Genomic DNA, 23,060 nt, shown 5'->3' with positions numbered 1-23,060 from the left:
ACCCTCCTTGACAGGCCCCCTTGCCCTGCCCCACCCACTGTGGTTCCAGGCGTCCTTCCTGCTCTGCCAGCCAAGACTTAATTAACTCCTCACGTTCCCTGACATTGTAACCGTCTTAAATTCCACTGCCGCCTTCTCCAGCAACAACTTAAAGACATCTACGCCAGGCACTGGGGAGGCTGAAATCAGTCAGAAGTAATGGTTCTTGCACATGGTGGGCTCTGAATCACAGCCACAGCCTCCCAGCTCTCCCCTGCAGCCTTGAGCTGCACCCTCTGGGTCATCTCTGACCCTGCTGCCAGGGTTGAGTCTTGTTACACTGATAGGACCATGTCACTCAGCCCTTTACAACCATCCATTGCCAATTCCACTCCTGGGCATATACCCAATAGATATGTCCCCCAAAAACATACACAAGAACGCTCCTAGTAGTATCATGCCTCAAGATCAGCCAAAACGAATTCATAATATCAGAAGTCAGAAGAGTGGTTTAGGCTGGGCAGGGCATGTAGGAGCCGGCTGGGGGCTGAGAACACACTTGACCTGGTGGTGATTACACAGGTGCATTTATCCTGAGATGGTTCATCAAACTGTATACACATGAGTTGTACAATTTTCTACACATCTGTGCTATACTTCAATAATACAAACACAGCACCTTTATTTTACAACTAAGAATGATGACAAAATCAACAACCCCTCTGCGCTCAGCATCCAACTCAAGCTCCTGAGCAGAGCCAACAGGGTCCCCACTGCCTGCCCAGTACCCCATCCCCACCCCACAGCCACTCACTGTTTCTTACCCTTCGCAAATGCACGCCCTCATCTGTCTGTCTCTCAGCACACAGTGATCCCTTTGCCTGGAATGTTTGCCGTTTCTCATGTCATCCTGGAAACTGCTCCGTTATCCTTTAGGGTTCAACTCCAACTGTCCTGTTAACTCTACAGATTCTCTGACCCCTCTAGGAAGAACGAATTATTCCCTCTTACTTCACAGGGAAGATCTGCTCATTGCCTCCACTCCCTTACACTTGTTTGCGGGATGATGGGATGAGCGTCTGCCCCGCCCACTACACTACAAATGCCAGGAGGGCGGAGGTCTGTTTCTGCTCCCTACTGCACCCCCAGGGCCCAAGAGCTTCTGGCACAGAGTTCAATAAAAGATGCTGAATGAATGCATGAGGAATCAGGCAAATGAATGAATTCATCTATCCTGCTCTGTGCTTAGCTATCAGCTACTCAAAGGCAGGCACCCTGTCTGATCATCTCTGGTTCAGTGAAGAGCGACCACATACACTGTAGCAACAATTAAAACCACTCTCATTGTCTCTGCGTGCACACGTGTCTACATAAACTGCAAAAAAGGTCTGGAAGGACATGTGCAACCTGGTACTATAGGGATAAACTGAGATTGAGGGCTGTGGTCAAAGAGGGCTTAACCTCAGACGCAATATTTGTTTTATAAAAAAGAGAAATAATTACACCTTACTTCTGAAACTGAAAAATAATTTTTTGAAAAAATTGAACTGATATTCTGGCCACTTACTGGGCCTCAATCCCTGGGACCAACCATAGACTGAACCTAGACCCCAGGAGCAGAGACTCCTTGCCCCAACAGAGAGTAGGTGAAGCCAGCACGCAACCAGTGCCCTTGGTCACAGGACCGCGCCAGGGACAGCCTACAAGGCATGCCTGTTGAGCCAGGTGGTCATCCTTGCTGTAGGCTCATAAGCCCCAAGGCTCCTGTGTGTGGCAGGCTGCCGCTCCAAGCAGGCACCGGCCGGGATACGGTGGGAGCCAGGAGCCCCTCCCGTGTTGCAGGGCTTCCCTTTGGGGTGGTGTTGGCAAGGCTGCTTCCTGCACTGCTGAGCAGCGGTGAGCAGGGAGGTGGTGGTACACACCAGGGAGCCAAGCAAACGCTAGCGCCCTTGAACCTCCTCGCACCCTGAGTTGCAGTGCCACATCTGCCAAGTGGGGAGAAAGAACGGGCAGGACTTCCAGAGCTATTTTTATTTCTCTCAGCTGCTGGGCCTCCTAAAGGTGGGAATTTGCAGACAGCCTTCCCCCTGTATACTCTGGGCCTGCCTCCCAAGATACCCCTTTTTCTTCATGCTGGCCTCCCAGATGGCACCTTAATGCAGAGGTCAGGAAAGGTGTTCTGCCCTCCAGCTGGACATCCTCCTGGACTGGCCTCCTGTGCCACCTCTGCTGATGGTCAGGCACAATCCCCCACTCCCCCATGTCCCTACCCCGATGCCCCGCCAAATCTTTTGGACTCTGCCATCTGACTGAGACACGCCCTTCCAGGCTGCAGCAACTGAGGGACACGCAATGCAGTGCAGGGGCTCCAAGTCGTGCTCCACGTGAGGTCGCCGTGGACAGTCAAAAGGGGGAGACTCAGGGCAGAGCCTCTCTCCCCAGTCTCTGAGGAGGGCCTTAGGGAAGGGGAGACAGCTTTTGGAGCAGCTCCAGGGATGAAGCTGTGGCAGGAGAAATGGCATCTAGGTCACAAGCCCCAGTGAACACACGTTTTCTAATGGTGAGCCGGTCAGTATGCAGGGGCCGCACCAGCCCCAGAAGGGAGCGTCCCGTGTACTGAGGTGTGAAAAGCAGAGGCCACCTGGGAGGCACCGTGAGCCTCACTCAGAGACCAGGGGGCCAGGGTGGGTGTGGATCACCCCTCTCCAGCTCAGAGACAGGTGCACAGGGAAACGCTGGGTGGTCGTGAGGAAGGAGATACTGTGTGTACCGAGGAAGGTGCAACGCTATCTGGGATGTCCCCATGGGTTGAAAAACTAAATTTAAATTTAATTTTACAGATTAAAAATCATACTATATAGTATGATCCATATATTTTTGTTTACATGTTCTTGATAGATATACACCACCATGTTGAGAGAGATCATGGGTGCCTTCCCTCATTCACTTATGACTATTTTCTAGTTTTTCCAAAACTAACTTCATAAGAAATGTTTAAGTAGACAGAGCAAACCCTCAATGATTCAAATGTTACCTGAGCCAACCCCAGGGCATTAATAGACTGGGAGAGTGAACGCCTGAGTGTGTGCTCACTCGAGGGCCTCCCAGCAAACGCCTCTACCCGATGGAGACCTCTGCATCCCCTCATCCGCCTGGACCCCAGTCTGGGCTCTGGACCTTGTCCTCCCATGGAACAGCCCCAAAGAGATTCTGGGGGCTGGAGGGAGTATTGCCCAACACCCGCAGAGCCAGCACACAAGGTGTATGAGCTCCTCCTTTCTCACATCCCTGGGGGGTGGATATCCTCATTAGCCTTGTCTGCAGATGGGGAAACTAAGGCAGGGGGAGACTAATGAGTTCCCTCAGGTAGTGAGCAAATGGCAGAGCCAGGATTTGAACCCCATTCCAGGCCCTGCCTAATGAGTCTGCACTTCCTGGAAGGAAAATTGTTTCGGCTAATGTGGCTCATGGGGGCTGACCTTTGGAGAGGGTCATCGGAAGCTTCTGCGAGTCTCAGATGCTGAGGTCCCTGGAGGAGCCTTCTGCTGGCAGCATTGGGCCCAGGACTCCCAGGCACTGAGGCGGGGCTCAGGGCTGCAGCCCCACTCAGGTGCCTCTTGCATCCCCTGAGCTGTCCTGTGATGATGCCCAGGGACCTTTGTCCCCCCCTCCCCAACCCCAGGGTCCCATGCTGCACCGCAGACGCCCCGTACGCACTTGGATGGTGTTCATCACCAGGCCGGCAGTCACCACGCCCAGGCCAGAGAGCAGAATGGGCACCACAATCTGGCAGGTGCTAGTGAAGATGGTCTCTGGGAAGACCCCGCGGGGGGACTGGGTGAGCTCACAGCTGAAGCCTCGCAGCTTCTTGCCCTGAAAGCGAAACTCCAAATTCAGCTGGCTGACCACCATGGTCAGGCTGTCAGCCGCATTCCCAGGAGCGAGATGTCCAAGCCTGGGGAGCCCTCCGTCCTCCTTGCCTACACAGGATACGTTTCCTAAGAAGTCCACACAGGCGAGCTGCCAGGTGCCCTGCGCCTGCAGAGGGTTCCCCGACTGCCCCTCGCCGAGGGCCGGAACAAACGCGTGAGGAACAAAGGCAGTGTGACTTGGAGCCTCATTCGGGGCCTTGGCCCGCTCCTGCTGCCCGTCCACTCCCTGCAGATCACATTGTCCTCAGAGAGTGGCTGCCGTGTCAGCCGGGACCTCCCTCGGCTGGCCTGCCACAAGGAGGCTCCCTGTCCTTCAGCGTGACCTTGACAGTGTCTGGCCATCCAGCCCACACTGGCTCGGGCTGGACTCAGAGAGATGGAGCCACGTGAGGCCTGGCCTTGGCGAGGGCCACACGGAGGCCTGCCCACCTCTGCACACGTGCCATGGGCTGTTTCTACTCTTGGCAGAGACGGGCGTGAGAAATCGCAGCATCAAGGACCCGCTCCTTGGGCTGGGTTTAAGCCCTCTGAGTGTTATTCCTCAAGGTCAAGAGGGTTGCAGTTCCCCCAAGAAAAAAGCCATGCCTGTCGTAAACCCGACTTTGGTGTCCAAGGGCTCGTGGCCACACAAACAAGCTGTGTTCACAGAGGAAATGCAGCCCTATTCTCTCTCAAGGGCCCAGAAGACTTGTTAACACACTTCCAAAGGGAGCGACCCCACTCTCGTCCGCTTCAAAGGTCAGACCAGCCCTGATGCCCTGCCAACTGCCCCAACCCAGAGGAGAAGGGGTTGGGACGCCACCTTTGACTCCCAGATTCTACTGTTGGGTGTGTCCACTGTGCATTCTACAGGCGCCAGGGACAGAATGGCCAGGCCTGAGGGCAAGCTGGAGCAGGGATCAAGCCCACAGCCAGCAGGAGCCCCAAGCCAGAGGTTGGATGCACACTCACCTACTGACCCCAGGGTTTCTCACCTAGACAAGCCCTTGATCTAGGCCTCCCTTCTGTTCCTGTTCCTAAAGTATGGCCCTCTGGGGCACCTTAGCTGGTTCCCTTCTGTTGGATAGTCTATCCCATGCTTGAGGCCCAACCCCTTAGCCTGGAATTCCCAGTTCTTACCAGGCTAGAACCTACTGCCCTCCCCAAGCCTACCCGTCCTCACCAACTCCAGCCAAACTTCTCCAACAGCCATTTCCCTCAAGCCCCAGATATTCCTCTCACTGCATCTTTCCTCACACTATTTACTTACTCATTCAGTCAACAAGTATTTCTAAACTCCTCCCAGGAGCCAGATATAAGGAGCTCTCAACTTCGCTGGCATTCCTCCCATTGAGAGTTGGAGTTTCTGTCTCCTTCCCTTCAGTCTGTGACTGCTGAACCAATAGAACACAGTGGAAGACACTGTGCCAGTCCAGTTCTGGGCTAGATCTCAAGAAGCTAACAGCTTCTACTTCCCATCTCTTGAGACGCTCATGCTTGAAACCCAGCCACCATGCTCTGAGGAAGCCCAGTCAGTCACATGGAGAGGCTGCATGGGTGCTCCAGCCAACAGCTCCAGCTGAGGTTCCAGTGGACCACCAGCAGCAACTGTTAAGTCATGCAAGTGAACTCTCTTAGATTGGGTACAGTGCCTAGCAAGCCACCCCAGTGGATGCTGCATCAAGCAAACAGCCTTTCTCACTGAGCCCCACCCAAATGGCAGATTTGTGATCAAACTGAATATGACTGGCATTAAACAAGTCACTACATTTTGGTGTGGTTTTTTGCACAGCAGGAGACAACTGGGAGAACCTCATTCCTACCCTTGACTTCACTCATTTTAGATAAACCAACAACTCCCAAACCTCTCTCTCCAGCCCAGACCTCTCCCCTGAACTTTCAGACTATGTTTAACTCTTGTCGTGGAGACAAGTACCTCAAACTCACTCTTTCACAATTCTTTCTTCCAAATCCTCTTTCCCAAGCTTTCTGCCTCAATGAACAGTTCTGCCAGAAACCCAAATCTCACTCTGATCGCCTCACCCCCAACTACCTCAGCACCACACCCCAGTCTGCCTGTCCCCAGATCTATCCCACATCTGCCCCTCTCCAGCTCATGGACACGACCTTCACCATGGCCCTTCCTACCTCCTAACCCGTCTGCCCACCCGAAGTAACACAAGCTCTTCATATTAACACCCCCACATTACATCTTCAAGTCACTCACTCACCCAAATATCCTCAACAGCTATCAACTCATTATCTGAGAAAGTTCAGATTTTGTGGCCAGGCATTTAAGACCCTTCACAGTTTGAGGGAAAAGCATCCACATGAGCCCTCTCTCCCTAGTGCATGGTCCTACACTGCATGCCACAGAAGCTTCCTGCAGACACTCCCAGGGGTCAGGCCCGTATTCATGCTACTCCTTCTGCAGGTCCCACACACTACCCAGGCCAAACCCTTCCAGGGCCTCGGGGCCAAGTGAGGTGCCTCCTCATCTTTGAGGCCTCCCCAGTTTCCTGGCCAGAGCCTAACATCTTCTTCCCCAGAATTCCGAAAGTGCTTTTCTGAACTTCTCTGCAGGCAAGTGTACCTTTGCCTAATGGAAGCATGAACGGCACGGGATCTACTCTCCCTTCTGGACTGTGCTCCTCTTGAGAATGGAGTCTGGTTGATTCACTGCTGCAATCTTCACAACCAGGAAAATTATTCATTAATTTGCTCCACAAATTAGCACCTAGGGCCTAATGTTTGCCAGACTCTGATCTAGGTGCCACAATACATCTGTTAGCCAAACAGACAAGTTCAGAGCTTTCCAGTACAGTAGATAACCCTAAGAATGCGAATGTAGTCATGGTTGTGCTGAGTGCTCTGAAGGAAACCCGAGGAGCGATGAGAGCACAGAGCAGGCCCAGTACACACAGCACGCAGTGGCCTGCAATGAACAAGTGGGCGCATGAGTGAATGGATGAAGGACAGATCTTCCGGTCCCTCTGTGCAGCAGTCGTGCTCCTGAGTGCCCTTTCACACGGAATCACTTCGTGTTCAATCAATCACCAGAATCGCAAAACATCTCTAGGATGTTCACCAGGAACTACAGCCTTCCATTTTTGCAAAGGAGAAAACGAGGGCCCTGAGAGGGTTTCGCAAGATCACACCCCCAGTTAGTACAGAGGCAGGACTAAGACCCTCAGCTCCTCATCCCCATGCAGACTGCCTCCACTGCCCTCCCTGCTGTCCACACGCTGCCCTTTCTCTCGTCTGCTGCTGACCACTATCCGTGCTTTGGGTCCATTTATTCAAACAAGAGTCTGAATGAGCAGGAGGCTGAGGGAAATGGCAAGCTTCTAAGAAAAGAGTTGCAGAAGTGAACTACTTTAAGGGAGCTGGCTGGTTTATGACAGCACCCTTCTCAGCTAGCCTGGTTTCTCTGGACACTGACCACACAGCTCCCAAGACACACAGCTGGAGAGGCCCCCCAAAACCGACCACTTTCTTCTGATTTTGGCAATTCCTGCTATTTCTTTATAGTTTTGAATGTGGCAAACATCATAACACAATGTATAATCATACACAATGGGTCCCTGAACCCTTCACATCAGTACAGAAGATATGGAAATAGACAATCTAATTTCATATAGAAATAGATTCCTGATTAAGCAAATTATAAGTCATTACAAAAATGTTTCTCATTTTTATTTAAAAAAATCAAATGTTGGGCCAGACAGGTGGCATAGTGGTTAAGTTCGCGTGCTCTGCTTTGGTGGCCCAGGATTCGCGGGTTCAGATCCCGAGTGTGGACCTACACTGCTCATCAAGCCATGCTGCAACGGCATCCCACATACAAAATAGAGGAAGGCTGGCATGGATGTTAGCTCAGGGCCAATCTTCCTCACACACACACACAAAAATCGAATAAGAAATTAAGATAAACACACATACATATTCATACAAGCAGTGAAAAGTTCAGAAGAATATACTCCAAAATGCTACAAGTGGCTACCTTTGGGTGGTAGATTTATAAGTGACTACTTTATAATTTTCTGCACATTCTGTTGTGATTATTTGCTTTTATAACCATCAGAACATAACCGTGGGGCTGGCCCCATGGCGTAGCAGTTAAGTGCACGCACTCCACTGCTGGCGGCCCGGCGTTCAGATCCTGGGTGTGCACCGATGCACCGCTTTGTCAGGCCATGCTGTTGCGGCGTCTCACATAAAGTGGAGGAAGATAGGCACAGATATTAGCCCAGGGCCAGTATTCCTCAGCAAAAAGAGGAGGATTGGCATGGATGTTAGCTCAGGGCTGATCTTCCTCAAAAAAAAACAAAAAAAACACATAACTGTCACCAAAAATAAATACAAGATGTCATTACACGAGAAAAATTACTTATCTGTGCAACTTAAAGACAAAATACATCAACACAGTTTATTGGGCCATAATCCAGAAAATTAAGAATGTGATTTTAAAAATAGTTTAGTAGCATTGGAAAATCTCCAAGAGCTTGAACTAGATTCCAGGGCTGCACTGGGCAGGAGGTGGGATCTGGGTCAAGCATCAGGTGGTTTTTTGGGTGACCCTGAACAAATCCCTACCCCTCAACTGTGATAGCCATGAGAGCAAGGCCTGGCTCTCATGTCCACCACAGTGTCCAGCCCAGTGCCATCCTTTGGCACACACACACACGTCTTACATGAATGAGTGAAGGAAGGAAGGAAGGAAGGAACAAATAAACAGCATCATAGAAACAAAAAGAAAAAGAAACCCAGTCCGCTTTCCATAGGTTGAGTAGTGTAAGGTCTAAAATTATTGTGATTTCCTGCTTTGACATCTGGTGAAACCAGGAGGGCCATGAATGGCCTAACTGCAACCTTCCCAACCCTCCCTGCTCCAGCATACAAGGTCCCCTAGCCTAGCACTCCTCCCTACCAAGGGGACCGGGCATAGTTCCCACTTATCCCTGAGTAGTGGGTTTTAGTTCCTGCCAGCCCGTGGGATTACTCAAACAAGCCAAACACACCCTCTCATGGGAACCAGCAGGCACCTCACCATATTGTTATTACAAAGCCTGCCTCCCACAGCCCTGGCAGTTGCTCTGCTGCCAAGCACAGCCCTTGTGTGGCCCTGTGCAGTAGGCAGTGTCCTCCTCCCCTGGGCTGTGAGTACATGTGGCTGAAAAATGCTGTGATCTCATCCGCCCAGTGTTGGGTGTTCAGCCACCCCCATAACTCTAGAGTGGGAATCACTCCCTCACCAACGGGGTGAAGGCGAGGCAATCACAGCAGTTGGCGTCACGAACAGGACAACCCAATGCTGACCGAGGATGACTGGACAGCTCTCACTAACTGCTCTTTGCTTGTTAAACTAGCTCCTCACCCCGCGAAGGCCACCTGTGATCGAGCCACTGATTGCTGGCCAGCTTGTATGTTAGCCTGGTCCATGTTCTGTTGTCTCTCTTGGGCACTGCCATCTCCTCCCAGCCAAAAGTGCCGTCCTGGCCCCCAAGGCAAGAACTATTAACCGACCGAATCCCGGCATAATAAGGTGCCTTCGGATGTGGTCTGTATCCGGCCGGCGCTCTCTGGTACTCCTGCCACCTAGTCTAACTTACAAACTGGCTTGACAAAATGACAAAATGGGACTCCCCTCTACCCCCTAATTACAATAGTTAAAACAGCCCAATATAAGCTAACACAGGGCCTTCAAGGATTGAACTTTATCACACAAGACCTACTTGGGAAACGGGTAATTACTCCCACTGCTTCTCCTTTTAAAAGTCCGCTTTGGCCTGTTCTTAAACCTGGAAAGAATATGAGGTGCCTCACTGTGGAGGACTACAATCTTAATGCTGTGGTTCCATCCACTGAGGCCCCCATACCTAATATCTAATGTTACTGAGATTAGCGATTCCATCCAATCAGCAACCAGTAATTATTTTGCCACTATAGGTTAGGCTAGTATGTTCTGTTCAGTGCCTATTTCAACAGCCTCTCAGCTGCAGTTGACCTTCAACTCCAAAGGAACACCAGACACCTTTTCCAGGCTACTCATGCAGTACCTCATCAGCTTTGTGATCACACAGTCTTTGCAGGCAAGATCTTAACTGCATGCACCGTTCTCCAGGAGCACAGGTTTGACGTTACACTGATGACTTCCTCCAAGGAGACTCATTTGACACATGCATTAAGGACATCCAAATACTCACAAAGGAGCTTACAAAAAGAAAATGGGCCATTACCCCACATTTAGGGCAAGGCCTGCCACCTTGGTCAAACTCCTAAAAATTATTTGGTACACTGAAGGCAACTCCATCCCTGTGGCTGTCAAGAAACAGCTATTGGCCTCTCAGCACCAGCAGTGTCGATACGAGCCCAGTACCTTTTAGTCCTTTTTGGATTCTGGAGGCAACACAGTCCTCATCTACAAATTTTACTCATGCCCACTGAGGCTGTCACTTGCAAAGCAGCCTGCCTTGAAAGGGCACCTCCAACAAAATCTGTCCAAATCAAAGTCAAGAGGCACTCCCAGCAGTGCCCTCAGAGACACCTTCACAGAAGAAGCTTTAACAACCTCCCCTCATGCCTCCTGAGTCTCTGGACCGTCTATAATGGCTATAAGTTGCCCAAGGGCTTCTGATGCAAGAGACTGCCCTCATCATCTGTACTGTACATCAACAGAGCAGCAACTGCTGGCTGCATCCTGGGCTCTCCTGGAAAGAGGCTCTCACACACCTGGCCTGTAGCCCTCCGTACCCAGCTGCCCAGCGAGCCATGGGAGGCACAGCTACTGAGGCCTCCGCAATACAGGATGGAGCCCAACCTGGGCCCTTTGGCATATCCCACCTGCAGGAGGGGTGGCGTCCCCTGCCCTTAGCCCCTTGCCAGATGCCACAGTGCCAGAGGAGGTCACCCCTTCCCCAGATCCCTTGGCTACATGAGGAGTCCCTTTGAGATCAACTGAGTAAACAGCAAAGGAGTTGGTTTACTGTATGGGTGGTATTACCATCATATCACATGATGGAGCTCAGTGGAATGCTGTGGTCCCTGATAAAGGATGCAACCCACCCAAGAGTCAGCACAAGTGGCCAAACTTTAGGCAGCCACCTTAGCACCAGATGCCTCGGCCAGCAAATGGCTCCATCCGTACCTTCTACAAACTCCTGGGCTTCTGCCTAAAAGTTGTCCCTTTTAGGGTAAGGAACTCTGGGACCTCTTGCCTCACAGACACCCAAGACATAAACTAAGGTCGCAGAAGTCTCTATAGACACCAAGGTCACAATATAAGGCCTCACCAGGACACGGCTTGTCCTCTTTGGAGTTCCGACATTACCGATAGTGGCCCAAGCCCTGATTTCACTTCTAAGGAGACACAAGGCTGGCTCTAGAGGAAGGTGCTCAATCAACTTCCACCTTCCCTCTAGACCCTGGCAGCCAGCTGAACTGAGAGGCACAATGGTCTCCTCAAACAACTCCTATTTAAGTTACAAGGTAGCAAATGGACCCCCGCTGGGAGAAGTGATTAATCTGGATTCATGCTCCCTGGCAATCTGCACTTCCTGCACACCCCCCACAGGTTCCTCAACTGCATTCATTGGCTGCAAAGGGGAACCCCTATAAGTTCACCATGGGGCCCTCTCCCTCCTGGTCAAGAGCCTGTTTCACTTGCTAAGGAGACTCCTCACCTATTCCCTAGAGGTCCCAGTCTTCACCTAGGTTTACGTTGGGGTTGAGACATCACAGGGTCAGTGTGGCACAAGGCCTAAGACTAGTAGTATTATTTGCTGCTGTGATGTGGGGTAAGAGCAGGAGGGCCCGAATACCCTAAGCACAAGTTCCTCTCCCATTCTGTTCCTGCACATAAGCCTGCTCCCTAGCCAACAACCCTCTTTACCATGGGGATAGCACCTTCCTACCCCTTAGTAGCAGGATCTAGTTCCCTGCCAGCCTGTGAACAGGCCAGTCACACCCTCCTGCAGAAACCAGGGGTTCCCCCACCCTTTTGAGACGACGCAGTGCCTCCCACAGCTGCGTGGGTTCACTCTGCTCCCGCGTGCTCAGTCCTGCGGGCCTGCAAGGGGTCTGCTGTCCTCTCCCGGGCCGTGAGTACATGTGATTAACAACCTGCTGTGATCTCAGCTGTCCAGTGTTGGCTGCCATGTGTTCAGCTACCCCCATGACCCCAGGTGGGAAGCCCTCCCTCACCAATGGGGTGAAGAGGAGGTCATCACAACAGGCTGGCCTCACCCCCTCTGCCACCCTGTCCAGTCTTCAGTCTTCCCTCACTCAACTCTCCCCACCTCACCTCTCCCCTGCAGATAGCCCACTCGCCCTGCCCACCTTCCTAGGCTGCTCCATGTCTTTGCAAAGGCATGGTCCCTGTGGAGCCTCCCTCCTCTTTATCCCCACCCCACCTACATCGGGCCCGCGGTTCCTGACCGCTCTGCAGACCAGCACGATGTCTGTGGACCACGAGTTTGAACTTCTACTATATACAACACAAAGCGAGAAGACTCATGGCAAAGCGTGGAGTTCTTTCTTCCTCATGTGAACACTCTCTGACCCCATAATATACGCTGCCCTGTGTGAGCTGGAAAGCTGTAAAAGAGGCAGCTTCTGTTTCTAAGGAGAACACAGGCTCAGAGCCTTAAAAGAAAGATTAATCTGACTACATAAAAAAATAAATGCACAGTAAAAAACCACCAAAAGCAAAGTCAAAAGATAAATAGCAAGATGGGAAAAATATTTACAATCCATATCACAATTAAAGGGACTTCTCTAACATATAAAGAGACCTTAGGTATCAATAAGAAAAAGAATAACCACTCCATAGAAATATGGACTAAGAATATACACAGAGATATCCAGAGATATTCAACCTCACTCACTCAAGATAAGAAACTCAAATTACGCTACAATGGACGTGGCAGGCAGCCCTCGACAGTGGCTCCCCACGGTCCCTGCTGCCTGTACTGACACTCCTGTGTAACCCCTTCCTCTTGAGTGTGGGCTGAACTCAGTGGCTTGCTTCTTGCCACGAGAAGCAAAGATGTCATTTCTGTGATTAGGTACAAAAGATAGTGAGTTCCGTCTTGCTAGTAGACTCCTTCTCAGAGTCGGCACACTTTGATGAAGCAAACTGCCATCTGGAGACAGCTACAGGGGAAAGAACTGACCATGGCTTCCGGGCAACAGCCAGGGAGGACCTGAGGCACTCAGTCCAAAAACCCACCAGGAGCTGAGTCGTGCCAACAACGGTGTGAGAGAGCTGGGAAGAAGATTACAGCCATGGCTGACTCCTCAACTGCAGCCTCATGAGAGACCCTGAAGCAGAAAACCCAGCTACACAGGGCCTGGATTCTTGGCCCAGAGTAACCACGAAATAATAAGTGAGCGCTGATTTAAGCTGCTAAATTTGGGGATATCTTGTTGCACAGCAATAGAAACTAAAACAGTGTATAATGAAAAGCAATTTTCCAACTATCAGATTGTTAAAGATCAAAAAGGTTGAAAATAAATTGTTAATGAGTGCTGGGGAACAGGCATTTCCCTGTGGTGTTAGAGGGAGTAGAACTGGTCCCATCCCTAGGGTAGGTGACGCGGCGATGTCTACCAAAGTCACAAGTGTACACATCCTTGACCCAACAATTCTACTTGCAACAATTTATCCTACTCATTTATTCAGACATGTATGAAGTGTTAAGATTATTCATCGCAGCACTTGTTTTGTTTTTTTTGTTTTGGTGAGGAAGATTAGCCCTGAGCTAACATCTGTTGCCAATCCTCCTCTTTTTGCTGAGGAAGACTGGCCCTGGGCTAACATCCGTGCCCATCTTCCTCTACTTTATATGGGACGCTGCCACAGCATGGCTTGACAAGCGGTGCGTAGGTCATGCCCAGGATCAGAACCTGTGAACCCTGGGCCACTGAAGCGTGCAAACTTAACCGCTATGCCACCGGGCCGGCCCCAGTATTTGTTAGTAACACTATTTTAAGTTGTTTTATGGGCTGAATTGTATCCCCCCCAAAATTGAAGTCCTAATCCCCAGTACCCCAGAATATGAACTATATCTGGAGATAGGGCCTTTAAAGAGGTAATTAAATAAAAATGAGGTCATTAGGGTGGGCCATATTCCAATAGCACTGGTGTCCTTGTAAGAAGAGGAGATCAGGACACAGAAACACACACAGGGAGGACCAGGTGAGGACACAGGGAGAAGAGGGCACCTACAAGCCAAGGGGAGAGGCCTCAGAGGGAACCAACTCTGTTGACACCTTGATCTCAGACTGTCAGCCTCTGGAACTGTTAGGAAGTAAGTTTCTGTTGTTTAAGCCAGCCAGCCTGTGGTATTTGTTATGGCAGCCTGAACAAATTCACACATTGTTAAATTTAAAAGCACATCATAAAGGAAATGGTTAAATACATTCTAGTGTATCTATACAATGGGACACTGAATAACCATAAAAAAAAAAAGTCAGCTCTTAATATATCTATAAAGAATAATCTCCAAAATATATTTTAAAGTGAAATAAGCAAAGCCCCCAACAGTTTGCATTTGTCACCACTTGGGTACAAGGGGGAGAAAAAATGTACAGAGACAGATGGACAGATATAGATACTTGCTTGCACATGCACAAAGTATCTTCAGGAGAAAACGCAACCAACTGGGGCTCATTGGTTGCCTCGGGGTAGACTGGAGAGCCTTGTCCCTGTGCACATTTGTGAACCTTTTGAACATTAAACAACATGAATGTTTTACCTTTTCCAGGAAAAAAAATTAATTAACAAAAAAGCGCGCAGGCTCTACTCTCATGGAGTTTACGTTCAAACCAGGGAGAGCGTGAGATCAACGCACAAAGTAACAGGAAATGACAACTATCCTACCAGCTGTAGAGGCAATGCCCTGCGTGAAGGTGAAACGTTGATGCGTGGCGCCTCAAGAAAGGCCCCAGGAAAGACAGCCGGTGTGAACTGGGGCAGGAAGGATGACAGCAGGCCTCTCCACTCAGGGCTGGGGGAAGGAAGACAGGGAGGAGACAGCCGAAGCGAGGCTGGAGGTTCACATGCAGCTGAGGCACAGCTGCAGGACAGGAGCCACGCTGGCACGGAGCCAGTGCGGCGCCACTGCCCCATCATCCTTCCCCACAGAAGGAACCCACTGTGTGGGGTAGGTGACCCTCTCCTCTCCTCAGCTCAGTCAGGCCAAGCCAATCACGGCCATTCCATTCCCTTTGCCGGTACTTAGTTTTGAAGAGGGATGTACCTCAAATCTGGCAGTGAGAAGCTGGGGAGTTCTGTTGGGGGCTCCTAGGGACCTTTCCTTGTGCCTAAGGAGGAACCAGTACAGACGGTCCATTCTTCTCCCTCTGGACATGATGTGGCCGTGAGGACAAAGCTGATCCATGGAGGCTGACTTGGTAGGAATCCGGAAAGATCCCGGGTCCTTGGAGGCATCTTTGGTTGGTAACGACATCACTTTCTAACCCCAGAATCACCCTATACTGGAAATCTCACTCTGGGAGATGACATATTTCCTTCTTACTTAACACACTATAGGTGGTGTTTTCTGGTACTATGGCTGAAACCATCCTAACTGATACAGCCGCAGTGAGCCCAGGACGCTCAGACGCCCATTTTAGGAGTTTGGATTTTATCCCACAGGCAGTAGAGACATCGACAGAGATTTTAAAACTCAGAGTGATCTGCATTGCGGAGGTCCCTTGCTGTGGTGCTCAGGCAGTGACCCCCATGTGGGGTGCACAGACAATCCAACAGCAGGTGAAAGAAACACTAGAATGGATATTTCTGCCTAATTTTTATCCTTTGAGTTGCAACTTTTATCTAAGTTCTTAAAACTCTGCACAGCACTCCACGTGCTAGAATACCAATGACAACAAGAACAGCAGCAGCTCACCCTCACTGGGTGCCCTCTAAGGCCAGGCTCTGTTACAAGCACTTGACATTCCTCTTAACAACCTTATAGGGTCAGTTTAGTTCCAACGTACAGAAGTGAAAACTGGGGAACAGAGATCACCTTGTTTAAGTGACAAAGGTCAGACTCAAAGCCAGAGTCCAGGCTCTTAAGCAATATAGTATACTATTATACTGCCTTTCCACGTGTAATTGATAAACCTATGTGTACGGTGTGTGTGCATAATTTCTAAACCAATCTATGTAGGTATAGGGAATTTATATATATGAATGTGTGTATAAATATCTATCTATATAAATCAACATGTATAAATATACATATGTATGTGATATATACATATGTGTGTGTAGACATATCAATGTGTCTGTGCATGTGTGTATGAGGACACACGCTCAGTGATGTTACACTGATAGGAAACTCAATAAAACAGACTTTTTGAAACTCCTGGTATAGAGAATGGACTTCAGGGAGTGAGACCGGAAGTAAGGAGGGCAGTGAGGAGGCTGGGGTGCGAGGTGGCAGTGCGGTGGGGAGAGGGAACTCATAGGAGGAAATCTTTGGGATGTGGAACTCCTGGGACGTGGAAGCCAGGTGCTGAGGTCTCCTGACATTACAGCAGTGCTGACTGACCACGGGTTAAAGAAGGATGTGAGGCTGCAGGGCACCAGTCACTGAGAGGAAGGAGAGGGCTGACAGATCTGGAGGTCACAGAGAGACCAAACATGGGGAACGGGGCTGAGTCAGACTGGGAGAGGGACTCTGGTTTGAGAGACAGCCATTCTGGGGCCTGATAAGGTGCAGGTGAAACCCAGGAGTGGAGCTGGAGGTCACTGGTGCCATGACGTCCTGAGGAACCGGACAGCTGGGTGTTGGAAGGGTCACTGAGAACTCCAGTTGGGGCAGGGCCAGGCAGGCCACAGAGTGAACTGGGGCCGCATAACAAGGAGGAGTCGTGGCGACTATGGCAAACCAGAGAACAAGGCCACCTAGAGGGGGCAGCAACCTCTGACAGTGGCCCGGAGGGAATATGGGTCCAATGTTCTAAGGGTTGCCAGGTTTTCAAGAGAAAATAGGTGTTCAGATTTTTACATGATATCTCCTGATTTTTAAGCATTGGTTTAAACTAATTTAAACCACCAGCCTTACAGCTAAGTGGCAGACTAGAACTCAAATCCTGACTGGTTCCAAATCAGTGAGGGGCAGGGCCTATATTCCCTGGGCACAGGGATCGCCCTGGCGCTGAGCCCCCGCAGCAGTGAGTGAGGCAGAGGCCAGATCAGTCGGATGTGTCAGCTCTGCTCCTCCCAGCTCACCCCACTCCAGACAATCCTTCTTCTCAGCTGGTTGTCAACTAATAAGAAAGATCTGGCTGGTAATGACTTAAAGCATTCTTGGGTACTATGCCTTTCCAGGGAGGACTTCGATGATCATGCTGATGAAAGGAATGGGGCTTTTTTTTTTTTTTTTGGTGAGGAAGATCAGCTCCAAGCTAACATCTGATACCAAGCCTCCTCCTTTTTTCTTTCTTTTTTTTTTTTTTTGCTGAGGAAGATTGGCCCTGAGCTAACATCCATGCCTATCTTCCTCTACTTTATATGGGACGCTGCCACAGCATGGCTCAACAAGCAGTGCGTCGGTGCATGCCCGGGATCTGAACCAGCGAACCCTGGGCCACCACAGTGAAGCGCCCGCACTTAACTACTTGCCCCACCGGGCCGGTCCCAGGAAGGGGGCTTTGATAGTGGAAGAACAGAAAGCACATTTGTAACTTTTTTGTCTGATGGGTAACTCTCAGTCCTTACTCTAAGGGATTACGGCAGCATGTAAATCAAGGGGCCCTGCCTCCGCTCAAAGAGTGATGACAACATAAGTCAGGCTGGCCAATCAGGGAATGTCATCCCTCAGGGAACAGTGACTGGAACAGGAGTGGACACTTGACATTGTGATCAATTTTTTGGAGATTGATACGGATATTGACAAAGAGGTCTCTCTCTTTTTGTTTAAGAGTACGTGTACCAAGGATTGGCTGCCATGGACCACCCTCCCCTCTAGGTACTGAATCTTGCCTGAAAATGAAACAGAGCTGAGAGATAAAGAGCCAGCATTCTCATATCATTTAAGCACTGGATCATGCCATGCCTGAAATCCAACCCCTTATATATTTCAATTATATGAGCTAATAAGTTGTCTTTTAAAGCTTAGTCTGGGTTAAATTTAGTCTCTGTCACCAGTAACTAAAAGAAAGAATCTTGCCCATTTATAGAAAAGTGGTGTTTGAAAAGAGGAAGCCCTGCTTCACGTCCCTCAAGCTGGACACACTGTGTAGCTGCCTATTCTTCAGGCTGACATTAGATAGTGCCCCCACCACCACCATCCCCATTTTGTTCCCTCTTACCTGGAAATAGCTCAAAAGTATGCCAGCCCCAGACAGTCCTAGGCCTGCAAACATGAAGGGCACTGTCACCTGAAGGCCAATGGACAAGGCGGTCTCCCTGCTGAGCTCAGTCCCCAGTGGTTTAGGGGCCACCCTCTGGCTCTCAGGGACACTGAAAGGTCCATCTTCTGAGGCTGCAGGGAGTCCTTCTGTGCTGAGGGTGAGTGGCAGGCCCAGCTCCTCTGGCCTCCGCTGTCGAGTCTCTGTCCCATCCATCTGAGCACAGCTGAGCCCCTGGCAGCCTTAACCTGGGAGACACAAAGCAACAGGGGTTGTAGGGCAGAGTTCCTGACCCCTATGGGGCTGACCCCTGTAAGTCCTCAGGCCCTTCTGTCCAGCAGAGGCTGGCATCATTCTGGCCAATCCACAGCACTTCGCTAAGAGCTTGCTTCACATGGCTTCCTGCAACACCAATTTACAACAGTGTTTTACTTAATATGCAAGTTTGAGAAAAAAAAAAATACATACAGAAGAGAGTATTAAAATATATATGAATTGGAGTCAGCAAAAATGGTGGTGTAAGAACCTCTGAAAATTCTCTCTTCTATAAAAGCAATAAGAAAAATGGCAAAAACTGTCAGAATCAACTTTTTCAGATCTCTGGAAATTAATCAAAGGCCTGTAGTAACACAGGAAGTTATTTATTCAAGAAAAAGCTGACTGTCAGCAAGAACAGCAACATTGTAACATCCACGATCCTGGTGTTGTTTTAACTTGTCTTAGTCCCATCCCCTGCTCTCCAGTCCTGCAGCAGCCTTACAAACCAACAGCCTGGAGAGAACAGAATGGGCTGAAGTTCTTTCATAGCCTCACTCCCAAAAAACTGTCATTATTGGACCTATCAGGCAGTTCACTGGAAGATGCCACTTGCAGACTGTCTGTACTTCACCCGACTTGTGGTTCACTTAGTGAAAAAAGCCTTTTCCTTGGGGGACATTTATTGAAAACAATTATAGGTATTTCATGGCTGCTTGAGGCAGTAAATAATAGTTGGGGTAAACAATATACTAATCAAAAAGCCTAAAAGTAAAAGCTGAGGAATGAGATGCTTATATGGGTTTTGAAAAGTTTCTACACATGCCCAGGAATCTAGAAGACCACCCATATTGGGCTGGGAATATGCTTAGGAAATACCTGAGATGGCCCTAAGCTCTCACCTCTGGCTGATTTGGAGGCTCTGCACAAGCAGAAAGTGAAGGCTAGAGCAGAATTGTCAATTACCTGACTGAATGTTGAAGGTGTGCCCCTACATGCACACAGAGCCCCTCAGCAAAGACTGGGAGACTTATCAATTCCAGGCATGGTGTTCAAGGAAATCTCTAACCAATCATCACCTGCCCACTAACCAGAGACTTCAGTAGCAATGTACAACAAAGAATACAGACTAAAGAATTAGTTTGGAAAAGTCACTAAACAACAACTACAACAAGCAGCAATAACAACAAACCTTGAGAAGAGGGGAGACTATGATTTCCAGAGTTGTCACACTATATTAAATGTCCCGTTGTCAATAAAAAATATGGCCCACACACAGAGAAAAAGGCAATTAATAAAAATTATCTCTGAGGAAGCCCAGACCTTGGACTAACTAGATAAAAACGTTAAATCAGCTATTTTAAATATGTTCAACAAAAGAAAAAAATATGTTCTAAAGAACTAAAGGAAAGTATGAAAATGAAGTCTAACCAGAGAATATTAATAAAGGGATAAAAATTATTTTAAAAAGAATCAAATAGAAATTCTGGAGTTGTAAAATATAATAGCCAAAATGTAAAATTCCCTAGAGGAGCTCGACAGCTGATCTGAGCAGTGAGAATAAAGAATCCTTGAACTGAAAGATAAGTCAACAGAGATCACCTAGTCTGAAGAACAAAAAGAAAAAAGAATGAAGAAAAATGAACAAGTCCTCAGAGACCTGTGGGACACCACAGCACATACCAATATATGCATAATGGGAGTCTCAGAAAGAGAAGAGAAAGAAAAGGTGGCTGAAAGAATATTTGAATACATAGTGGGCAAAAACTTTCAAAATTAGATTTAAAACATTAATTTCCAGGGGCCAGCCCATGGCCTAGTAGTTGAGTTCGGCATGCTCTGCTTTGGCAGCCCGGGTTCGGTTCCCGGGCGCAGACCTACACCACTCGTTGGCAGCCATGCTGAGGCGGCAACCCACATACAAAGTAGAGGAAGATGTGCACAGATGTTATTAGCTCAGGGACAATCTTCCTCAGCAAAAAAAATTAATTTCCACATTCAAGAAGCTCAACAAATTCCAAGTAGGATAAACTTAAAGAGATCCACACCAAGATACACCATTATCAAACTGTCAAAGACAGAATCTTGGAAGCAAGGAGAGGTGACTCATCATGCACAGGCATTCTCAATAAGATTAACAGCTCACTTCTCATAAGAAATCATGGAGGCCAAAAGACGTGTGGATGACATATGCAAAGTACTGAAAGAACAAAAGTGTCAAACAAGAGTTCTATAAGCAGCGAAAATATCCTTCAAAAATGAAGGAGATATTAAGTGATCCTCAGATAAACAAAAACAAATAATTTGTCACTAGCACACCTGCCCTACAGGAAATACCAAAAGGAGTCTTTCAGGCTAAAATGAAAGGATGTAGACAGCAGTTTGAATCCACATGAAGAAACAAAGAGCATTAGTAAAGGCAACTACATAGGCAAATATAAAAAACAGTATAAATGTATTTTTTTTGTCAGTAACTCTTTTCTCTTATCTGATTTAAAGACAACTGCATAACGCAATAATTATAAATCAGTGTTGATGGGCACACATGTATGAGGATGAAATTTATGTGACAATAAGAGCACAAAGGAGGAGAATACAAAGCTATATAAAAAGAAATTCTTTATATACTAGTGAAATTAACTTTCTATTATTTTGAATTAGAATGTTATAAGCTAAAGTGCTAACTGTAATCCTCAGGACAACCACTAAGAAAATAACATACATATATATAATGACAAGGGAATAAAAAAGATACACTAAAAAATATCCATCTAATACAAAAGAAGGCAGTAATGAAGGATAGAGGAATAAAAAGAACCAAAGACAAAACAAAAACTCCATCCAACAACAGAATACACACAATTGTCAGGGGCACATGGAACATTCTCCAGGATGGACACCATACATCGGGCAAAAAATAAGTCTCAAATTTAAAAGGTGTGAAATTATACAAAGTATGTTCTCCAAACACAATGGAATGAAATTAGAAATCAATAAGAAAAGAAAATTTGAGAAATTACAAATATGTGGAAATTAAACAACACACAAATAACTAATGGGTCAAAGAAAAAAATCATAAGAGAAATCAGAAAATTATTTGAGATGAATGAAAATGAAAATACAACATACCAAAACTTACAGGATGCTGTGAACACAATGCTTAGAGGGAAATTTATAGCTGTAAATGTCAATGTTAAAAAAGAGCTCAAATTAATAAATTAATCTTTCACCTTAAGAAAAATGAGAAAGAAGAACAAATGAACCGTCCCCATCTCCCCAAAAAAGTAGAAGGTAGGATGTAATAAAGATTAGAATGGTAATAAATGGAATAGAGAATAGAAAAACAATAGAGAAAATCAACAAAATAAAAAGTTGGGTCTTTGGAAAGATTGACAAAATTGAAAAACTTTTAGCTAGACTGACCAAGAAAAAAGAGAGGACTCAAATACTTAAGAGAAAACATTACTTCCAAATTTATAAATATAAAAATAATTATGAGGGAATACAATGAACAACTGTATGCCAACAAATTAGAAAACTTAGATGAAATGGACAAATTCCTAGAAACACATAAACTAACTCAAGAAGAAACTAAAAAATTTTAATAGACCTATAACAATTAAAAGATTGAATTAGTAATAAAAATATTCTCATAAAAAATGTCCAGGATCAGGTGGCTATACTGGTGAATACCAAACGTTTAAAGAAAAAGTAACACCAGTCATTCACAAACTTTCCCCACAAAAATAGATGAGAAGGAAACGCTTCCCAACTTGTTCTATGAGGCCAATATTACCCTGATATCAAAATCAGACAAAGAGAATCCAAGAAAAGAAAACTACACACCAATACGCCTTATAAATATAGACACAAAAATCCTCAACAAAATACTAACAAACTGGGGCTGGCCCCATGGCTTAGCAGTTAAGTGTGCATGCTCCACTACTGGTGGCCCAGGTTCGGATCCTGGGCACGCACCGACGCACTGCTTGTCCGGCCATGCTGAGGCGGTGTCCCACATACAGCAACCAGAAGGATGTGCAACGATGACATACAACTATCTACTGGGGCTTTAGGGAGAAAAAAGGGAAAAAAAAAAAAAAAAGGAGGAGGATTGGCAATAGATGTTAGCTCAGGGCTGGTCTTCCTCGGCAAAAAAGAGGAGGATTGGCATGGATGTTAGCTCAAGGCTGATCTTCCTCAAAAAAAAAAAAAAAAAAGAAAAGAAAAAAACTACTCACAAACTGAATCTAGTAGCATATAAAAAAGGTTTATACAACATGATGAAGTGGGATTTATCCCAGGAATTCAAGGTTGGTTCACTCATGAAAATCAATCAATGTAAAATACAACACACCAGGGCCGGCCCGTGGCTTAGCGGTTAAGTACGTGCACTCCGCTGCTGGCAGCCCAGGTTTGGATCCCGGGCGCGCACCGACGCACCGCTTCTCCCACCATGCTGGGGCCGCGTCCCACATACAGCAACTAGAAGGATGTGCAGCTATGACATACAGCTGTCTACTGGGGCTTTGGGGGGAAAAAATAAATAAA

The 23,060-nt window shown here is 47.8% G+C and overlaps 1 protein-coding gene across 10 annotated transcripts in view; it reads right to left on the bottom strand.

Annotated features, from left to right (window-relative positions):
- The window catches only part of SLC41A3 (solute carrier family 41 member 3), a 66,592-nt gene that overhangs the window by 30,761 nt on the left and 12,771 nt on the right, over window positions 1-23,060 (bottom strand). For 7 of the 10 annotated variants that reach the window (XM_087431614.1, XM_087431616.1, XM_087431607.1 and 4 more), the window contains 2 exons: window positions 18,216-18,502; window positions 3,697-3,852 (listed from right to left, as the gene is read on the bottom strand). The exons of 1 other annotated variant lie outside the window; for it this stretch is intronic. In XM_087431614.1, coding sequence (XP_087287740.1) covers window positions 3,697-3,852; window positions 18,216-18,470 — 411 coding nt within the window. In that variant the 5' untranslated portion in view covers window positions 18,471-18,502. The remainder of the gene's footprint in view (window positions 1-3,696; window positions 3,853-18,215; window positions 18,503-23,060) is intronic. 2 more of the 10 variants (XM_087431615.1, XM_087431613.1) reach the window with 2 other exon arrangements.

The sequence above is a fragment of the Ceratotherium simum genome, chromosome 5 (assembly GCF_057802395.1).
Source record: "Ceratotherium simum simum isolate JZ-2026a chromosome 5, ASM5780239v1, whole genome shotgun sequence".
In the NCBI taxonomy this organism is placed as follows: Eukaryota; Metazoa; Chordata; class Mammalia; order Perissodactyla; family Rhinocerotidae; genus Ceratotherium; species Ceratotherium simum.
This window is presented reverse-complemented; position numbering and strand designations above follow the sequence as displayed.